Source organism: Dunckerocampus dactyliophorus, chromosome 2 (assembly GCF_027744805.1).
Source record: "Dunckerocampus dactyliophorus isolate RoL2022-P2 chromosome 2, RoL_Ddac_1.1, whole genome shotgun sequence".
Classification (NCBI taxonomy): Eukaryota; Metazoa; Chordata; class Actinopteri; order Syngnathiformes; family Syngnathidae; genus Dunckerocampus; species Dunckerocampus dactyliophorus.
Genome location: NC_072820.1, coordinates 18375219 through 18396407, shown reverse-complemented (window position 1 = coordinate 18396407; position 21189 = coordinate 18375219). Strand labels below are relative to the sequence as shown.

General features: G+C 40.4%; 2 protein-coding genes across 4 annotated transcripts; one reads left to right on the top strand and one right to left on the bottom strand.

Annotated features, from left to right (window-relative positions):
- Positions 1–1177: 1177 nt before the first annotated feature.
- On the top strand, positions 1178–6901 carry c1ql3b (complement component 1, q subcomponent-like 3b). The gene is made up of 2 exons (XM_054768496.1): positions 1178–2197; positions 2766–6901. The coding sequence occupies exons 1-2, from the start codon at positions 1583–1585 to the stop codon at positions 2943–2945; spliced, it is 795 nt and encodes a 264-aa protein (XP_054624471.1). The 5' UTR covers positions 1178–1582; the 3' UTR covers positions 2946–6901.
- pter (phosphotriesterase related) lies at positions 4861–16047 on the bottom strand. 3 transcript variants are annotated; one of them, XM_054768495.1, is made up of 6 exons: positions 15958–16047; positions 15138–15595; positions 13056–13321; positions 11798–11938; positions 9101–9326; positions 4861–7404 (listed from the first exon to the last, which is right to left on the bottom strand). In XM_054768495.1, the coding sequence occupies exons 2-5, from the start codon at positions 15567–15569 to the stop codon at positions 9116–9118; spliced, it is 1050 nt and encodes a 349-aa protein (XP_054624470.1). In that variant the 5' UTR covers positions 15570–15595; positions 15958–16047; the 3' UTR covers positions 4861–7404; positions 9101–9115. The 3 variants fall into 3 exon arrangements, with proteins under 3 accessions (XP_054624470.1, XP_054624469.1, XP_054624468.1); XM_054768494.1 differs by having other exon boundaries at positions 4862–7404; positions 9093–9326; XM_054768493.1 differs by having other exon boundaries at positions 4865–7404; positions 9089–9326.
- Positions 16048–21189: the final 5142 nt, after the last annotated feature.

Sequence of the window (21189 nt, the reverse complement as noted above, 5' to 3'; positions counted from 1 at the left end):
CAATCTTTAATTAATAATAATCGATAGGTTAGAATTATAAATGCTCATACAGAACGTGAACGCAGCCCTGTTAGCACAGCAGGCTTTGTTGATGATAACCTACTCTTACGGCTTGAATGCGTTAATTTGACGGGATCCCGACGTGAAAAAAAGCCGCCGTCTCTCCTTGTCTCTTCACAACTATGTGGTACAGCTGGGCACGCTGCTGCAAGTTAGCACAAAAAAACCTGCACTGTAAGTATGACTGTCACGTTACTGGTATTGGGCTTGGAAACATGAATGATTGTGCCCCACAAATTCTGCCTAGCAACGCTCATGAAAGAGGGTGCCACCTCTCCTCGACCTTTCAGAACTACGTCGTCCAGCTGGGCCCTCTGCCACAAATTGCCAAAAAACTGCATAGTGAGCATAACTAGCATATGAATTATTGTGGGACACAAATTCTGCCCAGCAACAAGTGGCCACCTGTACAAGTCAAGTAAAAAAATAAATTCATCTGCAGCAAAAAACAATAAGTGTAAACTACAGTTACATTTCACGTTCTCATACAATATAATGATTACATTTTGTGAAATGGGACTGCTAAAAAGCTATCCATAGGTTGTATAGACATAAGTCAAAACACAAAGTGCAAGATACAAAACATGAATAAAATATTTATATGAACAGATAATCATTCCCGAACAAACTCCACCAGAAACAGCCAGAGTGTTGACAATACTTATACACACTTCCTTACAAAAGTGCTCCAAATGTGTCACAATACAAGGACACAATAATAGGATTTACATCTGGTTTGTGGCTGGGTCATTCCAAAACAGTTCATTTTGATTTAGCTGTACAGTTGCACTTGGAATTATTCAACCCCCACTGACAATCACGTTTATTTACAAGATGTTTGAAACATTAGATATGTTCGTTACGTTGTTTTCTTTTTGATTGGTTTAACTTGTGTGCAAGTGGTCACGTTTGCCTATAGCTTACAGTTTCCACGTGGCGTTCTTTGTTGTAGACTTACCTTGAATAAAGCATCAAAGAAGGTGTTTTGTTAATGCACAGCGTTGTTTTCTTGCTGTTGTTTTTTATCCACCAAACTTCAAAACAGCTCAAACGTGCACAATGGACCACTCTAATCGTGCTTTATTGTTGTTATTGTTGACTTCCTGTGCTGTGATTGAAGTAAAGCATGATCCATCACTTCTTCCCCTCCCTCTCCAAACAGGAGCAGCTAACATTTCAATTCTCTCCCCATGCACACACAGTCAGTCAGCGGTAGAAACAAGCGCCCTAACGTATGTTGAGTAGATTGAATCCTCGGTGTTTTTTTCTCTTATTATTATCATCGAGGTGGAGGTGGGGGAGGTTAGAAACAAAACTGACGAGATGCACCATTTGGACGGATGCTGCAGCGCGTAAAAAGCTGTGGATGGTCCCCCTCTGCTCGTTTAAGGGGAAATTTTAGCGCCAAAAGTTGCAGAAGCACACCGGCTGCGGTCCACTTCTCCCCTACGCTCAGCGACCGCTCACAAGCAGGCTGGAAGACCACCAGGCTCAGAGGACGCAGCCTCTACGCAGGGCGCAGATGATCGCAACTGGTGTTTGTGGCGTGGCGCTGGTCCTGGTGCTGGTGGTGCTCATCCCGGCCATGGTCAACTCCGCCGGAACCCCCGCCCGCTACGAGATGCTCGGCTCCTGCCAAATGGTGTGCGACCCTCACGGGACGACCGCCACGGCTCCGGCGAAGGCGGTCGGTCCGGTGAAAGACACCAACGGCCTGACGCAATCCCTGCCCACCTTCATCCAAGGTCCGCAAGGCGAGCCGGGACGCGTGGGCAGGATGGGTCCGAGGGGTCCGGTGGGCGAGCCCGGCCCGCCCGGTCCCGCTGGCCCGCCGGGGGAGAGAGGGGCACCCGGTCTTCCGGGTCCACCTGGAGCGAGTGGACCTACGGGTGCAATCAGCGCCGCCACTTACAACACGGTCCCAAAGATCGCCTTCTATGCAGGACTCAAGAAGCAGCATGAGGGATACGAGGTGCTCAAATTCGACGACGTGGTCACAAATCTGGGGAACCACTACGACCCTGCCACGGGCAAGTTCACATGTTCCATACCCGGGATTTACTTCTTCGTTTACCATGTGCTGATGCGAGGCGGGGACGGGACCAGCATGTGGGCCGACCTGTGCAAGAACAACCAGGTGGGACCAACAACACAACACACTTTGCGTCCATCTTTAGTGTTTATCTCACATCAATGTTAATTTGTCACTTTGCACTTTTACGCACACACAGCTTGTCCTTGGCGTCAATTGAATGGATCAAATAAATAGCAAACCTGCTAACCGCCAACTCTCTTAAACCTATAGTTCAATGTTATGTCATCGTGGTTTTAGATATCTAACAGTATGTTTTTCCAATATTTCCAGGTGTATCATCAACTTTCCAAGTTTAAATCTTATATACACACTGAACACTTTATGATATGTTAGGCATGAATGTTGTTGCATGTGTAATATGATGTATTTCACGTCTATATAGATAGATTTATTAGGTAGAGCTGCATTGCATGTGACTGAGCTGTGTCTAGGTAACCAAAATATATGTATGATATATTCCACAATGATTAACATAACTACATGAATACCTCTTGTTAATCAAACCTGAGCATTATAGTCTTGTATTATGTCATATATGATGCATAATGTACCATTTCTTGTATTTGTATTAGTGTGTTTTGATCCTCAATGTCAAATTGTCCCCCGTCAGGTCCGAGCCAGCGCCATCGCCCAGGACGCAGACCAGAACTACGACTACGCAAGCAACAGCGTGGTCTTGCACTTGGAGCCCGGCGATGAGATCTACATCAAGCTGGACGGGGGCAAGGCCCATGGGGGCAACAACAACAAGTACAGCACCTTCTCGGGCTTCATGCTGTACGCCGACTGAAGACCCCCCCACCCTCCCGGCTCACTCGACGCTCACACTCCATCACTCGGATTAGTACAGACAGAGCTTCTTTCCCATGTCAGTTTTTTTTTTTCCCAAACGAGCCTGTGAAGGTTGTTGTACAGCATCATCACACACAGAAGGGAAATTGTACTGCTCACAGCTCATTGACATGTCACCATTAGTCTGATTGGTGCTGCTGCTGCATGCTGTGTGATGAGCTGTGAAGAAATACCACCTTAATGCTACCACATATCATAATGTAGCTGCTGCCATCTAATACAGTAATACAGCACATGTGTATTGACCCCTCATTAACACCAATACTGTAGTCATATACTCAAACTCTAGTTCCTTTGTGCGGTTTGTTTGGCAAACAGGCATTCAACCTGACTGCGGAGCAAATTAAACAAACTGGTACTGTTTGCTCCTTGATCCTGTCTACAAAACCTGGTTTCAACCTAAGTAATGTAATAGTAACTAAAGTAACAAGAGGTTGTTTGTCTATTTGCGCCCTGCGATTGGCTGGCGGCCAGTCCAAGGAGTACGCTGCCTCTCACCCAAAGTCAACTGGCATAGGCTCCGGCATAACACCGCGAACCCAGTGAGGACAACGGCTTAGAAAATGAATGAATGAATGTATTTATTACCTCCACCAAGCGCAAAAGCACGAGCTGTTTTGTTCGTTACAAGCGGTCCTGGTGTTACTTACGCACTCCCATAAATGATTAATACTGAAGAAAAAAAGAGAACTAGTTTGTTCACCTTTTTCCTTCCACTATGTCACCCAAGCATGAGGCAGACTTCTGATAGCAGTGCGTCAGAGGAAAGTGAAAGCGAAAGATGAAGTGAAATTAAGCATTTTAAAATGCTCGCAAAGTGGAGAAACGCCGATCAACATTTCTTTATGCCCATTCCAAGCAGCTCAAACGCCACCACCATCATGAAGGATAAAGATGGTAAATAATAACAAATGAAAGGATCTGCTCTTATGAAATGAGCAGTGATAACTAAGCAGCGTAGTGGTGTCATTAATGAGACTTCCTCCTGCCAATAAGCTTGTCTCTCCCTCCCTTGCAACGCCCCTTCCAGTGTGCGAAGCCAACCACAGGGATGAGAGTAAGGGCTTCTCTTTTTTATTACTGCTTCATTTCATTCTTGTATTTCATCATTTTATTACTGTCATGTGTGTAGTGTAAGTGACTTAGGTGTTCATTTACGTTTAAGTTCCGACTTACATCGCATTCATCGGAACGAAACTAAGACCAATGTTGCAAGATTACGCAAAAACACAACCGATTTTCACAAAACTTGGCGGAGGGTTGGCGCATGTGCTGTGCCATAACCCTATAAATTTTAGTGCAAATCCGAATACAATTTTAAAAGTAACACTAATCTATCTTCAAATTTTGCTATTTGTTCACAATGGAATCTTGCCGGAACCGTAAAACGCTTTCATGAGAAGATAGCAGCCTCTTTCACGCAGATTCCACAAAACAGGAACAACCGAAGATCTGGCATGAAGCCACCCAGCAAAGGTGGGATATTTCTGTAACTGCGTGTTCTTTCATCCGCCAAACCGGCATCGCACAACCGTAAAATGATATCAAAAAGAGACTTGATATCAACAGCGGCTTTGCAAAAACAGCTCAAACAGAAAATCTGATGTTAGACCAACCATAGCAAAGGTGGGCTGATTTTTAAAAAGTGCAGGCTTTCATTCAGCAAACTCACATCCCGTAATTAGACAGTTGCTGGACTACAGAGCAGGAGAAATGAGGGTCGAGTGTGAAACTTCACGGCAAAATATCCACTGATGAACTCCTCTCATTTTAGGTCAGCATCGTTTATACACATCAGCGCCTGGGGAAAATCCCTGAGGGAACAGGTCGCGTAAAAGAAGCGTTTCAAGCCATTTGCTAGCATCTTGTGACCGTAATCATGATGCTACATTGACATAGTTCATAATTTGTTCACCTTGGCGGGTATTGTTCTAGTTTTCATTACATCAACCCTTCTTCCTGTTTACATTTTCGCTACCAATAAGAAAAGAGAGCGCTGTCACACGGTTTGTTGCAATGCATTTAAGTTTTCTTGGATTTTTTTTTTTTTTTTACCATGTGAAAAGAAAGCAAACCGGGGAGAAAACTACCCAAACATATCAACTGATTTGCAGCAAAAGAAAGCAAACTAACAACCCGTGTCCATAAATGCTTTTAATTGGAAAAATATTGGATTCATTTTAAAGTAAAGAGTCATTCAAGATTTTAGAAAGTTGACATTTTTTCCCAGTCAAGATGCTACTACTTTTTCTCATCCATGTCGACATGACAGCTGGTCAGGTGTTCGCAGATTCATGTCCTTGACCCCGCCGCTGACACGCATCGATCCGCCCGCCATCACCTGCTAATCCCCACCTTCGCAATGCCCCTCTCCAGTTATGAATATCGTATATAATTTACAGCTTTGCTCCCTTAATCCTCTCGCAAGATTAATCAAAAGTTGTGCCCAGGCGCAGTCGGTGGTGCGACGGCGGCGGCCATTGATCATGGTGGGAAGTCACCCTGTGAAGCCACCTGTTCCCAGACGAGAGGAGAGTGTGTCCTTCATCTGGGACTAACGTTAGACGACCCCTCGACGAACCGCTGAGGGACCAACGGGACGGTTTGCTTCCGTGGCATACTGATTAGTAACGTGCTTGTCGTAGGCCGCCGTCTGACGTGTACGCTTCAATGTCCTTCGGTGAGACGCAAACTGAAGCAGCAGCTACACTGACATACTGTATGTGTTTGTCACAATGTTTTGGAGTTTAAAACATTTTTGGTGCGATATGTGAGTGCAAAAGAGTGAATGCTAATGAATGAATGCCTACAATCAACCACATATGTATAATCCCCATGTGAAACCACGTCATGTCAGTCTCAATGGACTGTGGTTAAGCACTAAATTATTCCAAATCTGGACAAAAGGTGCATTTTTTCTTGAGTGAATTTAGCTGGAAATGACACAAGAAAGGGACAAAACAGTATCAGACGTTTAAAAAAAAAAAAAAAAAAGGCTTTTTAAATGTTTTTTTTAACATTTTGGTCATTTATATCTCTTAACACATCTTGCAGTCATTTTCTTGTGTCAATCCCAGCATTCCACAAATAAATATGCACTTTAAGTCAAAATTTGTGCAGCATGTAACTAATTGAGGCCTTTACTCAGGGGTGTCCAAACTTTTTCCACCGAGGACCGTATCCTGAAAAATCAAAGGATGTGGGGGCCACTTTGACATTTTACATTTGGTAAACAAACCCATGTTAAATATATATTTAAGGAAAAACAACCTCCATCTGAAGCGTTGTGTTATAGGTGACTAACTTTATTAATATGAACATTTTCTCCTGAGATTACAATTTCTTGGTCATTTTTTTGTTATTTTACCAACATTTCAATTATATTCTTATGATTTTTTTCCCCGTATTATGAATTTATCCCAAAATGTTTTGATTTCATTCTTGTAATATAACTTTAATCTTTAACTTTAATTTTTATTCTGTTTTGTTTTTTATGACTTTAAAGAAAATAATAAATTTTCTTTAACTCTAGGCTTCCATAATATAATTATTATATTGTTGTAAAATTAGGATTTTTTTTTTTTTTTACTTTATCCTCCTATTTATTCTTGTAAAATTGCTTCTCATTTCTTTCATTTTTTGTTTTTTTTTTTAAGTTTTCTTGTTTAATTGTATTTTTAGAATGTGCCGAGGGCCATTAAAAAATAGCTGCGGGCCACAAACGGCCCCGGGCCGCACTTTGGACACCCCTGCCTTAACTTGTTGGAACGATGAGACAAAAGGATCATTTATCCAATTACGAGGCCGTGTGATTTATTGAAGGATTCAAAAGTTAATTCATTACTGTCACACTGAAGATCATGGCGCCATTAAAGAAAATATATTACAGTTTTTCTCCGTTGGTTTGGCTCATTTCTTGAAATGACATTCTCAAAAATAACATGGACAAACCTCCAAACCACTTGGCAGTTGAATTTCTCATTCATTTCATCTAATTGCTAATGTCATAGTGCATGTCTCAATGTCTAAGTAGAGCTTTGCAAATGATTAAGTACAGTTAGCCTACATTTAGCACAATTTCCAATCAAATGGATTTTGTCAATCTAAACTGATTGTCGATTCTCAGGTCTAATGGTTGTTCTCTCCAACATGACAGCATCATTTCATTGTAGACGTCATCACATGCATAATAGTCTGTTCAATTGTGGATGACAATCTCTGATCAGACAGACAGCAGTGTATAGACCCCCAGAAAGGCGATGATGGTGGCCAGGAGAGGGAGGGTGAGGACAGTGACCAGTGAAGAAGGCAGGGTTTTCCCAAGGCTTTTTTGAAGCTGTGGTGGTGGGCTGCATGGGCTGGCGGACTGCTGACGCTGTGTCCTGCCGCTGCTGCGTCTGCAATTTGGTTTTCAAATGACAAATATCAACTTTTTTTTTCAACAAGTAGCCGACATGAACCGAGAACATTGCAAAACTGTTCATTTCATGGCAAAGTTGCTGAAAGCACTGCCAACATTTAACTGTACTTTATTTACAAATCACATCTCCACTCAGTGTGCTCATTTGTCATTAAATACAGGTGTCATGTTTGAATAGAACACTTATAAAACTACTAAGAGGTGAAGCAGATATTCTTTGGTGAACTACTCAACGTCAGCTGGTGAGCTAGCTTATGAGACCCCTGTGATAGCATCACTGTCTAAAGCTGTACACACTACGTGTTTCTGTTGCACAACTTCGACACACACCTAGTGTTTTGCAGACAAGCCATAAGTATTATAATCATAATAAGAGAGCAAGATTGTTAAGTGACACTTTAAAAAGTAAGTTCTGATGATAATCGATGATTGATGTATCCCGTGAATGTAATGGCCACTTGTAGCGCCGAGCTAGCTAGATTTCCAGCCAGGCATGTAAACAAAAATGCCAGTGGAAAGTGGAATGATATTGAAACGTGAGCCATCACACATGCTGGCATAGACAGGCTTAGCATGTGACAAGCGGTCGTCAATTGACTACACATTTTACGGGCTAGTCATTATCCCGATAATATGAAACAAGGTGAAACACAAGACGTGTCGCCTAGCTGGTCACTTGTCAAGTGCCAGCAAGGCAGACCGGCAATTCCGGTGCATGCTTATCAAAATAAAAGGCAGTAAAACATATTTTAAATCGTTTTCAAACAAATTGTGGGCATTATGTGGGTAAATAATAAGCTATATATGTATCTATACAGCATGCATATATATATATAGGGGGGGAGAAAATCTGTATTTATTTATTATCTTTATTTATTTATTATGTATTGTGCAAAACGAAGACATGAACAACATCTGAATGCCGACCCACCATCCACCAGTTCAAGCATGGAGTTTTTCCAGAGAGATGATTACATGGCTGTGTGTGGTAAAAGCCAGTGTGCTAGCATGAATTAACTTGAGACACATGTGCACATTAGCACTCAATAAGTCATCAAAACTTACCTTCATGCGTTTGAGACCAAATATGAGGTGAAAGAAAAATGCTAAAAATACAGTAGCAGTCTATCTGTGCTGCGAGAGAAAGTTAGCACAGCACAATGGACATGCGTCAAGTGAGATGGATGTAACAGAGAATCCGGCCACTTTTCAAAATACAACATCATGGAAATTATTTTTTTCTTTCTGTGCGGCTCGGTACCGGGGGTTGGGGATCACTGCTTTAGGCTACATATAATTCTCCTATTGTTTTTGTTTATGTGTTTATATTACAGTATGCTATGCTCTGCTACACGCATTTTCTCATTACTCCGATGTATGGAAGTTATTTTATGTTTGTGAATAAAAATAGTTACAATTTCCTTGGTAGTGAGTGCAATGTGTGATGTCAAACCTCGGATTCTATTGTTACCGTAAAATCTAAAATCCAATTTTCTTTTCGGTTGGTGGTACTGACTATTCATATGGGAGAGGAATTAGCATGAAGCATGAGCTTTAGTGTTGTGCTGAACTGTAAGACCAAAAGATCTTAGAGTTTTGAAAATGTCATTTCCGTTTGAAGGAATGAGCCAAACCAATGGAGAAAAACGGTAAATACAAACCCACTGCCTCGCCTCTTTTTCTTCGCCTTATTTGAAGGTCAGCCAGCGCTTGGGGTTGTCCACCAGGATCTTGTCCACCTGCGTCTGCGTGATGCCCCTGGTCAGCATCTTGGGAACGATGCTGGTCAGGATGTGCGAGTAGCCGTGGCCACCGTATTTGGTCAGACGGTTCTTGGTGTGGATGTCGTGCGCGATGACAATCTTGTCCTCATAGCCCTCTTTGATCAGGAACGCCAAGCTGGACGCAGAGGAGAAGAAGAAAGATGGAGAGCTCTGACCTCTTAGGGCTCAAATATCAGGAGGATTCCTGAAGTACTGACAGACAAAAAGTAAAGATTGTCTTAGAATATAAGACAGGTGGTGCCAAAACACTTCTTACCCACACAAGTCTGAGCTTTTCTTCCTGGCAACACAGAGACCAGCTGGGAAAAGGTACCTCAAATTTTTAGCAAGTTAGCAAATAGAGGAGGAGTAACAATGCTAATTTTAAGATAATGGTGATCAATGAAGCAGAGTTATCAAAGAACTGTCCAGCAGCTATTATTTACGGTATCAATGTTTTATTGCAATATGCTACTGTCTTTTTTGTATTTTTTTCAAAATCAACCCTTCCAAGCCTCTCCTTCCTGATCAAAATTTTAAGACCAGTTGAAAAAATGCAAGAATTTACATTTTGTACTGTCGGCTGTTAAGGAGGTGCTAAGTACAGCTTTAAAATGCAAAAAGAAACGGGAGAGGAACATTTGGGACATTTCAAAGACTACGAACAGGGCAAAACATCAATGCTTTTAAGAAAGATCCGGAAGAACAAAGTTGGGAATGTGTCTATGGTAAAAAAAGACATAGATGAAGCATATGGACACTTTCTTAATATTTATATGACGATGTACGATTAGCACTGTCCATTGAGGGAATTGTCTAATAAACAAAAGAAGAGAAATCAACCATGGATGACAAAATGTCTCCAAAATGCTTGTAAGAAGAAAAACACATTATAAAGTTGATTTATTATACAAAAAAACCAAAGAAGCAGAAAATACGCATAATATGTAAAAAAAACAAAAACAAGGGTATTATAGATTATTGTGTTATAAATATGACTGTGACAGGCTGAGCCTGGCCCTTTAAGAAGAATTGCATTGTGAGAAGCTGAGTGTCTCTCTTTCCTCTCTTGTCTGTATGCACCGCCCATTGATTTCTGCGTCCTGGGTTATTGTCAATCAATCTCCTTCGTGCGGCCCTGCCGTGTTTCCTTTGTCCTTGCTAGCTTCCTAGCTAGTAAATGAAACTTTGGGTCGAAGGAGGAGGACTGCAACAAAAAGCTACTTAGCAAAAGGAAGCAATACGTGAAGCTAAGATAACATCCATCTGCAAACTTAAAATATATCATGTGGCATACCCCAAGGGTCAATACTGGGACCAAAACTGTTTGAATTATACCTAAATGACATCTGTAAAGCCACAAAGGACCTAAAGCTAGTATTATTTGCAGACGATACTACCGCATTCTGTTCTGGAGAAAGCACGCTAGAGCTAAGTAAAAAAATCACAGATGAAATGGCTACACTAAAAAGATGGTTTGATAAAAACAGATTATCCCTGAACCTTAGTAAAAGTAAAATAATGCTATTTGGTAATAGCATAAAGGATACCTACACGCAAGTACAAATAGATGGCGTGGATAATAACAGAGTGAATTAAAGTATTTATTAGGCATGATCATAGATGGCAAAATGAGTTGGAAATCGCACATTAAAAATCTACAACATAAAGTGGCAAGAAACACGTCTACACTCAATAAAGCAAAATTCATTCTGGACCAAAAAACACTGCATACTCTCTGTTCTCTAATATTATCATATCTAGCTTATTGTGTGGACATATGTGTAAACAACTATAAAAGTAGACTTCACTCACTAAGTGTACAACAAAAAAGATCAACCAGGATAATTCATAAGGTCGCTTATAGAGAACATACAAACCCTATATTCCTAAAATCACAATTATTAAAATGTGCTGACCTGGTAAACTTTCAAACAGCTATAATTTTGCATAAAGAAAAAAATAGCGTGCTACTCAAAAACACAATACAATTCTTTTCATCAAGAGGAGAGAAATACGATCTTGGGAAAAAAATTAATTTAAAACACCTACACAGTCAAACAACGCAAAAAATCAGTATGTGGAATCAAATTATGGAAGGGATTGAGTAAAGAACTCAAACAATGCACTAAAATGACCAATTTCAAGAAACAGTACAAGCAGTTGATTTTTACAAGGAAGAATACTGAACCACAGAGAAATACTATGCCATGCCGTATGACAACTGCACTTTACGCAACTTACAGCCATTTCTCCATGCAGATTATCAAGGTTTTTTGAGCTACGGTCTTAAACTTTTGATGAGCTGATGAACAGCCTATTTCAGCTTAAATGCTTGTTTGCAATAAATTCCTTACTCAAAAAGGTTTTTGTCTCACTCCCATGTCTTCTTTTTGTATTTCGAAGCACTACTTAGAAACTCCTTAAGATCCAACAGTGTAAAATGTAAATTCTTGAACATTTTTCAACTGGTCTTGAAATTTTAATCAGGAGTGTATTAACGGTCGTCTTCTATTCGTTTCAGTATGGTAATGCATTGCAAGGGTCAAAATCCGGGGACTTCGTTTAGTGACAATGAAAAGGACAACTCTTAGAAGCAGCTCTCACGTTTTGACTCTCTGGCTGTCGCTGGGCATGTCCACGTCCAAGTTGTAGGGGTAGTTGAGCATCTCGGCTCCAAACAGGTCGTATTCTAGGTAACTTCCCAGCTCAGCAAACTCCAGCAGTTCACCGTCATTAAAGATGGTCCTGATAAAGGAGTCGTTGTTAATCCATTTCCTTAACCAACACAATGTTTTACATTCACTGTATGTTCAAAGTGCAAGTTGTAAACCTCAATTGCAGCCTAGTGTATTCCCACCTACACATTCAATATGAATGCAACAACCCTGAAGTACAACTAAAGTCACATTTCTAGCAAGTGTAGCAGTTCAGTTCAGCTTGCCATTGTACGCTTTGGTTGATCTAGTTTTGTGTTTCCACTGCAGGCTGGTCGTGTGAATAATGTGACATCAGAGCAGTGTGACATAGTGTAAGCACAACAATGAAGGACATCCAACATTTGTTGTTCTTTATCTGTGACTTGTGGCTCTTTTATTGTAAGACAAGATGTGTGTGAGAAAAGCCGCCTTTTGACTTCTTCCTCTTCTTTTTTTTTGTAGCGACACAGTAGTAACTATACACATTAACGATGGAGTGAATAATCAATTAAGTGATCGTTTTCAAAAGACACATTCTGTCTTGAAGCAACAGAGTCAAATGGAACGCACTACTTGTCTGCAACCAGAAGAGGTGCTGTTCATTCATTCTCAACTACAGTAGTTTGCAGTCTACAGGTCACCTGCATGTATCCGTCCTGCATGGAAACCCAAGCCAGACTCCAAACCGTTCTGTGGTGAGCTGAACTGAACTGTACCATTTGTTTTTAAAAGGTCTCATATTATCCTATACCCATGTTGTCCAAATGGAAAAAGTAAAAACAAAATGATCAAATCTCCCATGTCTGTAGCTGACTGACAGATAGTCGGCAGAGCTTCATTTTAAGATGTGTAGTGAAGACTGTTTGGTTCTTTTTGTGTGTGTGTGTGTGTGTGTGTGTGTGTGTGTGGTGGGCATGACATGGGGCTGGCCTCATCGAGCTAGGAGCGGGTCAGAGACAGTATCATGTCCATGAGGAAAGAGGTTTTCATTCATAACATCATAAAAACCTAAAACTTTTGAGAGTGGAGTAAACAAGTGAGGGAGATTTTCCTCACGTTTGGTGTTCATAAACAGATTCTAGGCACGCATATTACTGTTAAAACGTGATTCAAAGTCACTTCAGCACAGTAAGGGACCCCTAACATGGCTAAACTGCTCTTCTTACCTGTCCAGGTGAGACATGACTGTTTTCCCTATGTCACCTCCTGCCTCCTGGAGAATGCGGACCACCTCAGTTGGAGCGGCGGAATTGCGTCCGGGATGTATGATGACGGGGCAGCCCAGCTGGGCCTGTGTGTGCGCCGCGGCCTTCAGCACCTTCCTCTCGCTCTCCGTGATGGGCCAGCCAGTTCCGATCTCTCCGATCACGCCACAACGGATGTCTGTGCCGTCGGCGCCGTGGAGGACTTCGTTGATGATGACGTCGGTCAACTGGCAAGTAAGAGAAAAAGCACAATTTAAGAAGTTTTTAAAACAAAAAGTTGATTCTGTCTGATGTGCGTGAAAGCACATGACGTGAACACATGACGTTCACGTTGAATGACAATTTGGAAATCTGCATGACGCTTACATTCTCACTGCGTCACTGCACAGAGCCCCAAACAAGCCTGCTCGAATCAATCACTCACGCACACAAACACACAAATCAGGCACAATGTGGTCAGCATAACAAATGGATGCAGCATGTTTCTCTTGTCTTATGACTGACGTATGCGCAGCTAGAATGACATTTACAAAGAGCACTGACCTCCTCCAAGGCCAACAATCCTAACTGCAACACTCCTTCACAAATGACCATGGAAATTGTCATTGACAATTTTGAACATTGAACAGTGACATTTTTACCTCCACCAAGCACAAGTGAAGAGGTAACTTTGGCATGTGTATTTGTATTTCATTAAATACTTCACTGCAAGATCATGCAAAAACTTCCAACCAAGGAACAACACATGGCATTTTGGTGCAGATCTGGATAAAGGTGCAAAAGCAGATTTTTTTTGTTTTGTTGGCACTTTGAAGTTAGTGGAAGTCTTACACAGGGATGGACAAGGAATTCATTGTAAATAGTACGCCTACTTCTGCACACAAACAAAGAATATAGAATCATATCAATTAATTAACATTTTATTATGTACTTTGTTTTTTATCTTTTGTATTGTATTAGTTAGGGGTGAGACAAGATCTCGCAAGATTAAAACGGGACAAGATTTCTCGGTCAGAAAAAAATGTCCCGTGGGCACCAGGCCTGAGAAGATAAAAAAAAAAATTAATTCATTAATCACACAATAAAATGAAACTAAACTGGGTAATTTTGCCCAGCTCAATATATTGCCATGTGCATGCGTTTCTAGCAGGCAGGAAGTGCTTTCACTCTGTGCATTGGTTCCAGCACCTTGTCGCGTTTATTCCATAGAACAATGGCATAAACGGAGTGATCCCTACATATCAGTCATACAGTCTCTTTGTCTCGAGGGGTGGAGGGGGGGCCGCTAGCATACAACATAAAGAGCGCAGAAGAGCGTAACGTAGTAAAACTTATTTTTGTAGACTGCAATATATAATCATATATTTACAGTATTCTGGAATGTATTATTACTACTATTGTTGCATAATTCTGCAAACAAACATACATAACAAACATAAAACACCAAGTAAAAATATTTATAAGTAAAAATATTAGTTAACACACACACACACACATACATATACATATATATATACATATATATATACATATATATATACATATACATATATACATATATATATATATATATATATATATATATATATATATATATATATATATATATATATATACACACACACATATGCATATATATATTTATTTTTTATTTATTTATTTTACCCCATTTTTGCTAACTGACCTTGGCGGAGGTCTTGGACTCAAGCTAGCAGTTTGTAAATGTTTGTAAAAGCATTGCATAATCCTGCTATTAATAACATATTCAAATACATATTTATATCATGAAATTGTCACTTTAATTAACAATATAATAGGCCATAGCAGCGGTTTGCCTTGTACTGTATATGCAAGTGCTCTTTAACCTTTGTATGAGCGGTGAGTTACACATGAGGAAATCAAACCTGTGGCCTTTGGCTAAGAGGCGACATTCTCTGGCTACTAAGTGAAGTAATATAAACATAGCCTCCTTGGCAGAGGTAATGAAAGATCCACTGGTTAAGAGTGTATGTGTGACTGCAGTATGTGTAGATGGCAACACACCTCCTCCACACTCATCTTCCTGGTGGCGTCACTGTGAGTACAGTCCACATAGTAGCCCGCTCCTGCCACAACGTGGACCCCGGTCTCCTTGGCCAACTTCCTTAGGGTGGGCAGGTCCCGGGCGATGCCCGTGGTGGTGTTCTCCACAATGGAGCCCCCGCCGGCCTTCCTGTAGGCCAGCAGTTCATCGCGCACAGCATCAGTCTCCTGATAGAACAGCAGGTTCTGGTGACAGTTGTAAGGGTTCTGCCTGAGCCAGTGCATGTTCTGCATATGGAAGGGGTCCTCCGCCACTTTCTCGTCACCCGGCGGCGGGGGCAAGTAGCAGCACTCAAAGCTCATCGTCAGGTGCTCGTGGGTCATGGTGCGACCCAGCTGGTCTGGGTCCAGCAGACCCAGGACGGTCTGGACCTTGCCGCTCAGCTCCGGCATGGCAGATCCTCTGCGTTTCCTGCAAGCTGAAGCAAATGCAAAACAAGCAGTTATTAATGTTTGACAGGGTGTCTGACGGTGGAAAGTTTTTGCATGTTTGATTGACAGGTGAATTCACAGAGCAGACAAGCTCAGCAGAGCATGCAGGACAGCAACCTTTGGACTTCAGAATAACAACTAAACAAAATTACCAAAACTAGCGTCTCAACTTGCCACTACATCTGGAAAACTACTTGTGCTAGTCTTGCAAGCTACATATAGCGAGCGGACACGTTAAAATGCAATTCATTCAGAATGAAGCTGCAACACGTCGTTAAGCAGAAGTTTAATTTTATCGACTTCAAGCATGACGCATGTGACTAAACTAGTGCGGAAGAACGCTACTGACCTTTATTCCTAACAGTCGAGTCTTCCCCCTTGAATAACCCAAGCAAAACGCTTCACTGAGGATCAGTCGTGAGCTAGCGACTGAGGAGTCATCGCGAGACTTTACGAGATTTAGAGTAGAGACAATATGCTTCATGAGATCTATTATATCCATTTATGGTATATTACATCATATTATATTACAATAAATAATATATAAACACATAATTAAATATAATGTTTAGTGTTTTGTTTTTTCAATTGTATTCAATCTGAATTGTACTGCTGCTAATTCAAATTGTCATGTCACAGTTTAATGCCAGTGTTTCCTTTTTTAACCTTTGTACACTTATATTGTATTGTACTATATTATATTAAATTAAATGAATAAGTTTTACTCAAAATACATTTGTAAGCGCTATAGGATTTCATAATGTATAATTAACATACTACTGAAATTGACTGGCGACCAGTCAAGGGTGTACCCTGCCTCTCGCCCAAAGTCAGCTGGGATAGGCTCCAGCATACCTCCGCGACCCTAGTGAGGACAACCGGCATAGAAAATGGATGAATGGATAATCAACATACTTCTAGTTTACTTATTTTTTGAGTTAAAAAACAAAAAGAAAAATGATGTGAATGAAAATGCATGTCACATATAATCTTTAAAAAATGTAATGCCTTTATCTCATTTGGTTTGTAAATGTGAAATCCACCTTAGAGCTACTTTACAAATAAAAATGACACCAAAAAAATCAAATATGAAAAAAATAATGATAATCTGGAAATGATAATCTTTTTAAAAATGCTGAAATGTACACAAAAAACCCACAAAGTAATTGACAAAATGGTAATCCGCATTCAAGTTTACATGAAAAAATAGCATATAATATAATTCCTGCATGACTGTACTGCAATATAAAATTAATCTCTGCCCGTGATATCATCCAAAATGGATGAACAGTGTTTTATGCAATGCAAATTTTAATTGTAACTACCTTACAGGAAGGTTCATTGTAAATTACTCTGAAATTAGCCAAAAATAGACATTGCATGCACATAAAACATATATAATTTGAATTTGATTGCCTAGACGCCAACGTGCAGGCCTTTTTCTCTTGGAGAGAATGAGAAGATGATGCAAAGCACGAGAGACACCCTGATGCCTTCTTTGTCTCCCAGCAGATGGTCTCCACAGCAGCTTTTTTTGCAGGGTCGGCCTTGTAATCGGTTACCATTGCACTTAGCAAATGGCCAAGCAGATGACCACCACCATTTAGGGCCTCCATGTCGTCAGTCTACTCAAGCAGCACAACAGATAGTACATAGTTTTTTGTGAGTGGAGCAATTGAAACTGGTATTTTGACAACAGTGATGGCAACTAGGATGCAAATGAATGCACATGACAAAAGTTGTTATGTTAAATGAGTTTTGGAGGAGCGCTGTTACTCATACACTGTGACTATCATCCCACTGCAGGGTTCCTCATTAGTGGCAAAAGGGAGAGTGACACTCATTTTTTATCTGTATGGCCTCCGTCTTTCAGACAGACATCACCACTGGGACAGACTCGGGGAGAGGGATGAATAACTCCTACTAACAATATCCTCCAAAACCTCTTACATCGACACGTCCCTCTGGGATATGGCTCAAAGCACTGACTGCAATCTTGCAATAGAAGCTAAACACAGAAATGCATAGGTAAGTAGTATATTTAACTATATGTCAGTTTACCAATGCACCCACAATCAACAACATCAAATACTACATTACATTAAAAACACTTTTCTATGTATATATTTAAACTATTGTACTTTTGGCTGCATTCACAATAAATAATCTACGATATCTTAATGTTTTGCATTACACTGATTAAGAACGGTTTTAGTTGTACTTTGGCGTCACCTGTAGGCTGCGAGTAGGTACTGGACACTTGTATGCATGTGGTTGTGCGCGTGAGTGTGCGTGAGTATGTGTGCGTGTATACACATACAAAATAACAAAAATGATTAGACCACCCTTGTTTCTCCGGTTTCTTGTTCATTTTAATGCCTGATACAACTAAAGGTATCTTTGTTTGCACAAATATAATGATAACAACAAAAATAGCTCATACGAGTTTAATTTTTTGGCAGTACAATGCTGTAGCTATTCATGTAAAAGTGATTTTGGTTATTATCAAGAAAGCCATGGAAGTAGATATCAACTCTTGAATTCAACTCTTATGAGCTACACTTGTTATCATCATTATATTTGTCCAAACAAATGTACCTTTAGTTGTACCAGGAATTAAAATGGATCCATAAACTGAAGAAACAAGGGTGGTATAATAATGTTTTCTATGACTATATACACACACACACACACACATATATATATATATATATATATATATATAGTATTATATACATAAGTATATACAGGGTGTCCCAGAAAAATGTATACTGTACACTCTTTAGCAGCTGATAACGCAATTAGTTTTTTCTTTGCAGGTTAAACCCATTGAAATGAATGATGGCAGCCAGACTAAACTTTGAAGAAAGGAAATTCATGCTAAAATGCTACTAGAAGTATGAAAACACATTTGAACTGCAAAGGCAATGTAGGATTCCATTGCTTCTTGTTGTCAGCAGTATCTGGACCAGAATGGACATCAGTTTAAGAACAGGCGGTGACAAAACAATAAAATGATGTTTGTATTACATTTTCAAAATTTCACAAATTATAATAAACATCTAGTTTACAATTATTTAAAGAGTATATACATTTTTTCGGACACCCTGGACATATATATTAAAATTATATTCCATATTATTTTATTTTATAGCATCAACTGCCTGCCTGTTCTGGTCATCAGGTCAGTGAAAGTAAAGTAAGTAAATTACTAACAAAGATATATATTTTTAATCATTTTCCAGGTTGTTCTATTTCACTTGATTATATTACATTTTATTTAATTACATTTTATGTGTTTTGATGTAATTGCATGTAATGGCATTTTGTTGTGTTAATTATGTTAATTTAAATTAATGTTAAAGTAATAATGTCACCAAAACACGTGTTAATCTTTTTATTTCCGTTGTGAAAAATAACATTGAAAGGCATATTTTGTGTGTTAGATGTGCACTCGAATAATGAAATATTAAAAAAAATCAAAAATCGGCAGCTCTTCCAAGGAGGCAAAGCTAGTTATGCTAACAACAGTCCTATGCAGAGCTTCGCGTTGACTCCAATGCTGTCTCAACTGTCATGGTCCAGTTCTAGATGAATTGCTGTTGTTGGTTATATGTCATTTATTTAGGGCTGTCAATCCATTCAATTATTTAATTGCTGTCACTGATTTTTTTGCTATTATTTCATTGCATTTTGTCCATATTTAACTCATAATTAACCGCAATTAATCACAGATCGAATGAAGTTTTTATCAATAATAAATATGGAAGCACTCTTTGTGGTAAATGATTCGACACGCATCTAGATACCTTTCCCAAAAACCGCTGAAGACCAGGTCGCCTCAACCACCACCCAATATGCACTGCACCAGACCCTTATGCTTGCCCCCGCAGGTGGTCGGTCTACGGTGGGGACATCCCATATGGCTTCTTCGGGCTGGTCCCGGCCAGGCCCAAAAGGTGAAGGCCCGACCACCAGGCGCTCGCCTGCGAGCCCCTACCCCGGGCCTGGTTCCAGGGTGAGGCCCTGGTGTCCCAAGTCCGGGCGAGGTGTAGTCCCTCTTTTCAGTGTTTCTCAAAGGGTCTTCTGAATCACTCTTTGTTTGGCCCGTCACCCAACAACCTCACAAATCACACATCTTAATGATGTTTCAAAGTATTTTCTTTATTGCATACAATGCCCTTCTGTTGTGGCAATAAGGTCAGAAAGAAAGTACATTTTTTAATCACATTCCAGGTTATTGTATTTGATTTGCTTTTATTGCACGTACAGTAGTGGCCTTTTGTTGTGTTAATTATGTTATTTTAAATAATATTAATAATTACTAAAAAAAAATATCTCAAATCACCAACTTTTCAATGATGTTTCAAATTATTTTATTTTCTTTGAACTTACTGAAATGGATTTAGGGCGGCACGGTGGCCTAGTTAGTGGTTAGCATGTGATTCATGAAACGATAAAAACACAGGTCGATAATTATGACACCCTTGATAAATGTACGCGTGTGGGGCCACACAGTGGTCTAGTGGTTAGCATGTTGGCCACACCGTCACAGTCAGGAGATCGGGAAGACCTGGGTTCACTGTTGGGCATTTCTGTGTGGAGTTTACATGTTTGGGTTTTCTCCGGGTACTTCGGTTTCCTCCCACATTCCAAAAACATGCATGTTAGCTTAATTGGCAACTCTAAATTGTCCATAGGTATGAATGTGAGGGGGAATAGTTGTTTTTTCTATATGTGCCCTGCGATTGGCTGGCGACCAGAAGACAGCTGGGATAGGCTCCAGCATACCCCCGCGACCCTGATGAGGAGAAGCAGTATAGAAAATGGATGGATGGATGTGTGTGTGTTTCATCTGCTCATCTCTCTGTGCCACACTGGCTGTATTACAAGAGGGTTCACTCTGCATCTGTGTGCATTGGTTCTATAGTGAAATGAATGGAGAGAGTGAGCCCTCATCTCATTCAGTCTCTTTGTGGAGGCGGGGCTACTAGCGAGTGGATACAGACGGTTAGCAGTTAGCTTTGTGAGGCAGCATACGCTAACACAAATGAAGGCACAGAAGCAATGTTTTCTGAGGCGAATGCCACAGCCGACAGCCCCAGTTTGGGAATATTTTTTCTCAACTGTTGGAGGTGACTCGGGCAGCGGAGCCTTCGTCTTGACAATCAACGCTTACTGAGGCGCTTGGTCGGCAAATGTAAACAAAACAGTCCAAAATCGTGTGCGCCCACAGACAGTGCCGCATGCTGCACTGCAAAAGAAATGCAACCATACAATCCGGTTACATGGCATAAATGGCATAAATTTGAAACAACATACGTACAGGCAACTTCTGTGTAAAAGCTATACTTGAATACCATCTAGTGGTTCAAATGTGAATTTACACCTCTCATGACAATAATGAAAAAAAGGTTTTTAAAAATGTCATCTATAATATCGATGATCGCCAATAATTTCTAGCACAATTATCGACCAGCAAAATTTGTTTTTGTGACAGGCCTATTGGCCGCACATAGAGTCATGGAAAAAATTGTTAGACCACCCTTGTTTTTTCAGTTTATTGATCCATTTTAATGTC

Excerpts from the sequence above, each read along its gene's own strand:
- pter (XM_054768495.1), bottom strand. The coding sequence starts at position 15,569 with ATGCCGGAGCTGAGCGGCAAGGTCCAGACCGTCCTGGGTCTGCTGGAC. Across the intron at positions 13,322-15,137 it reads GGAAGATGAGTGTGGAGGAG|TTGACCGACGTCATCATCAA; the intron begins GTGTGTTGCCAT and ends CTTACTTGCCAG. Across the intron at positions 9,327-11,797 it reads GACAGCCAGAGAGTCAAAAC|CTTGGCGTTCCTGATCAAAG; the intron begins GTGAGAGCTGCT and ends CTCTGCGTCCAG.
- c1ql3b (XM_054768496.1), top strand. The coding sequence starts at position 1,583 with ATGATCGCAACTGGTGTTTGTGGCGTGGCGCTGGTCCTGGTGCTGGTG. Across the intron at positions 2,198-2,765 it reads ACCTGTGCAAGAACAACCAG|GTCCGAGCCAGCGCCATCGC; the intron begins GTGGGACCAACA and ends GTCCCCCGTCAG.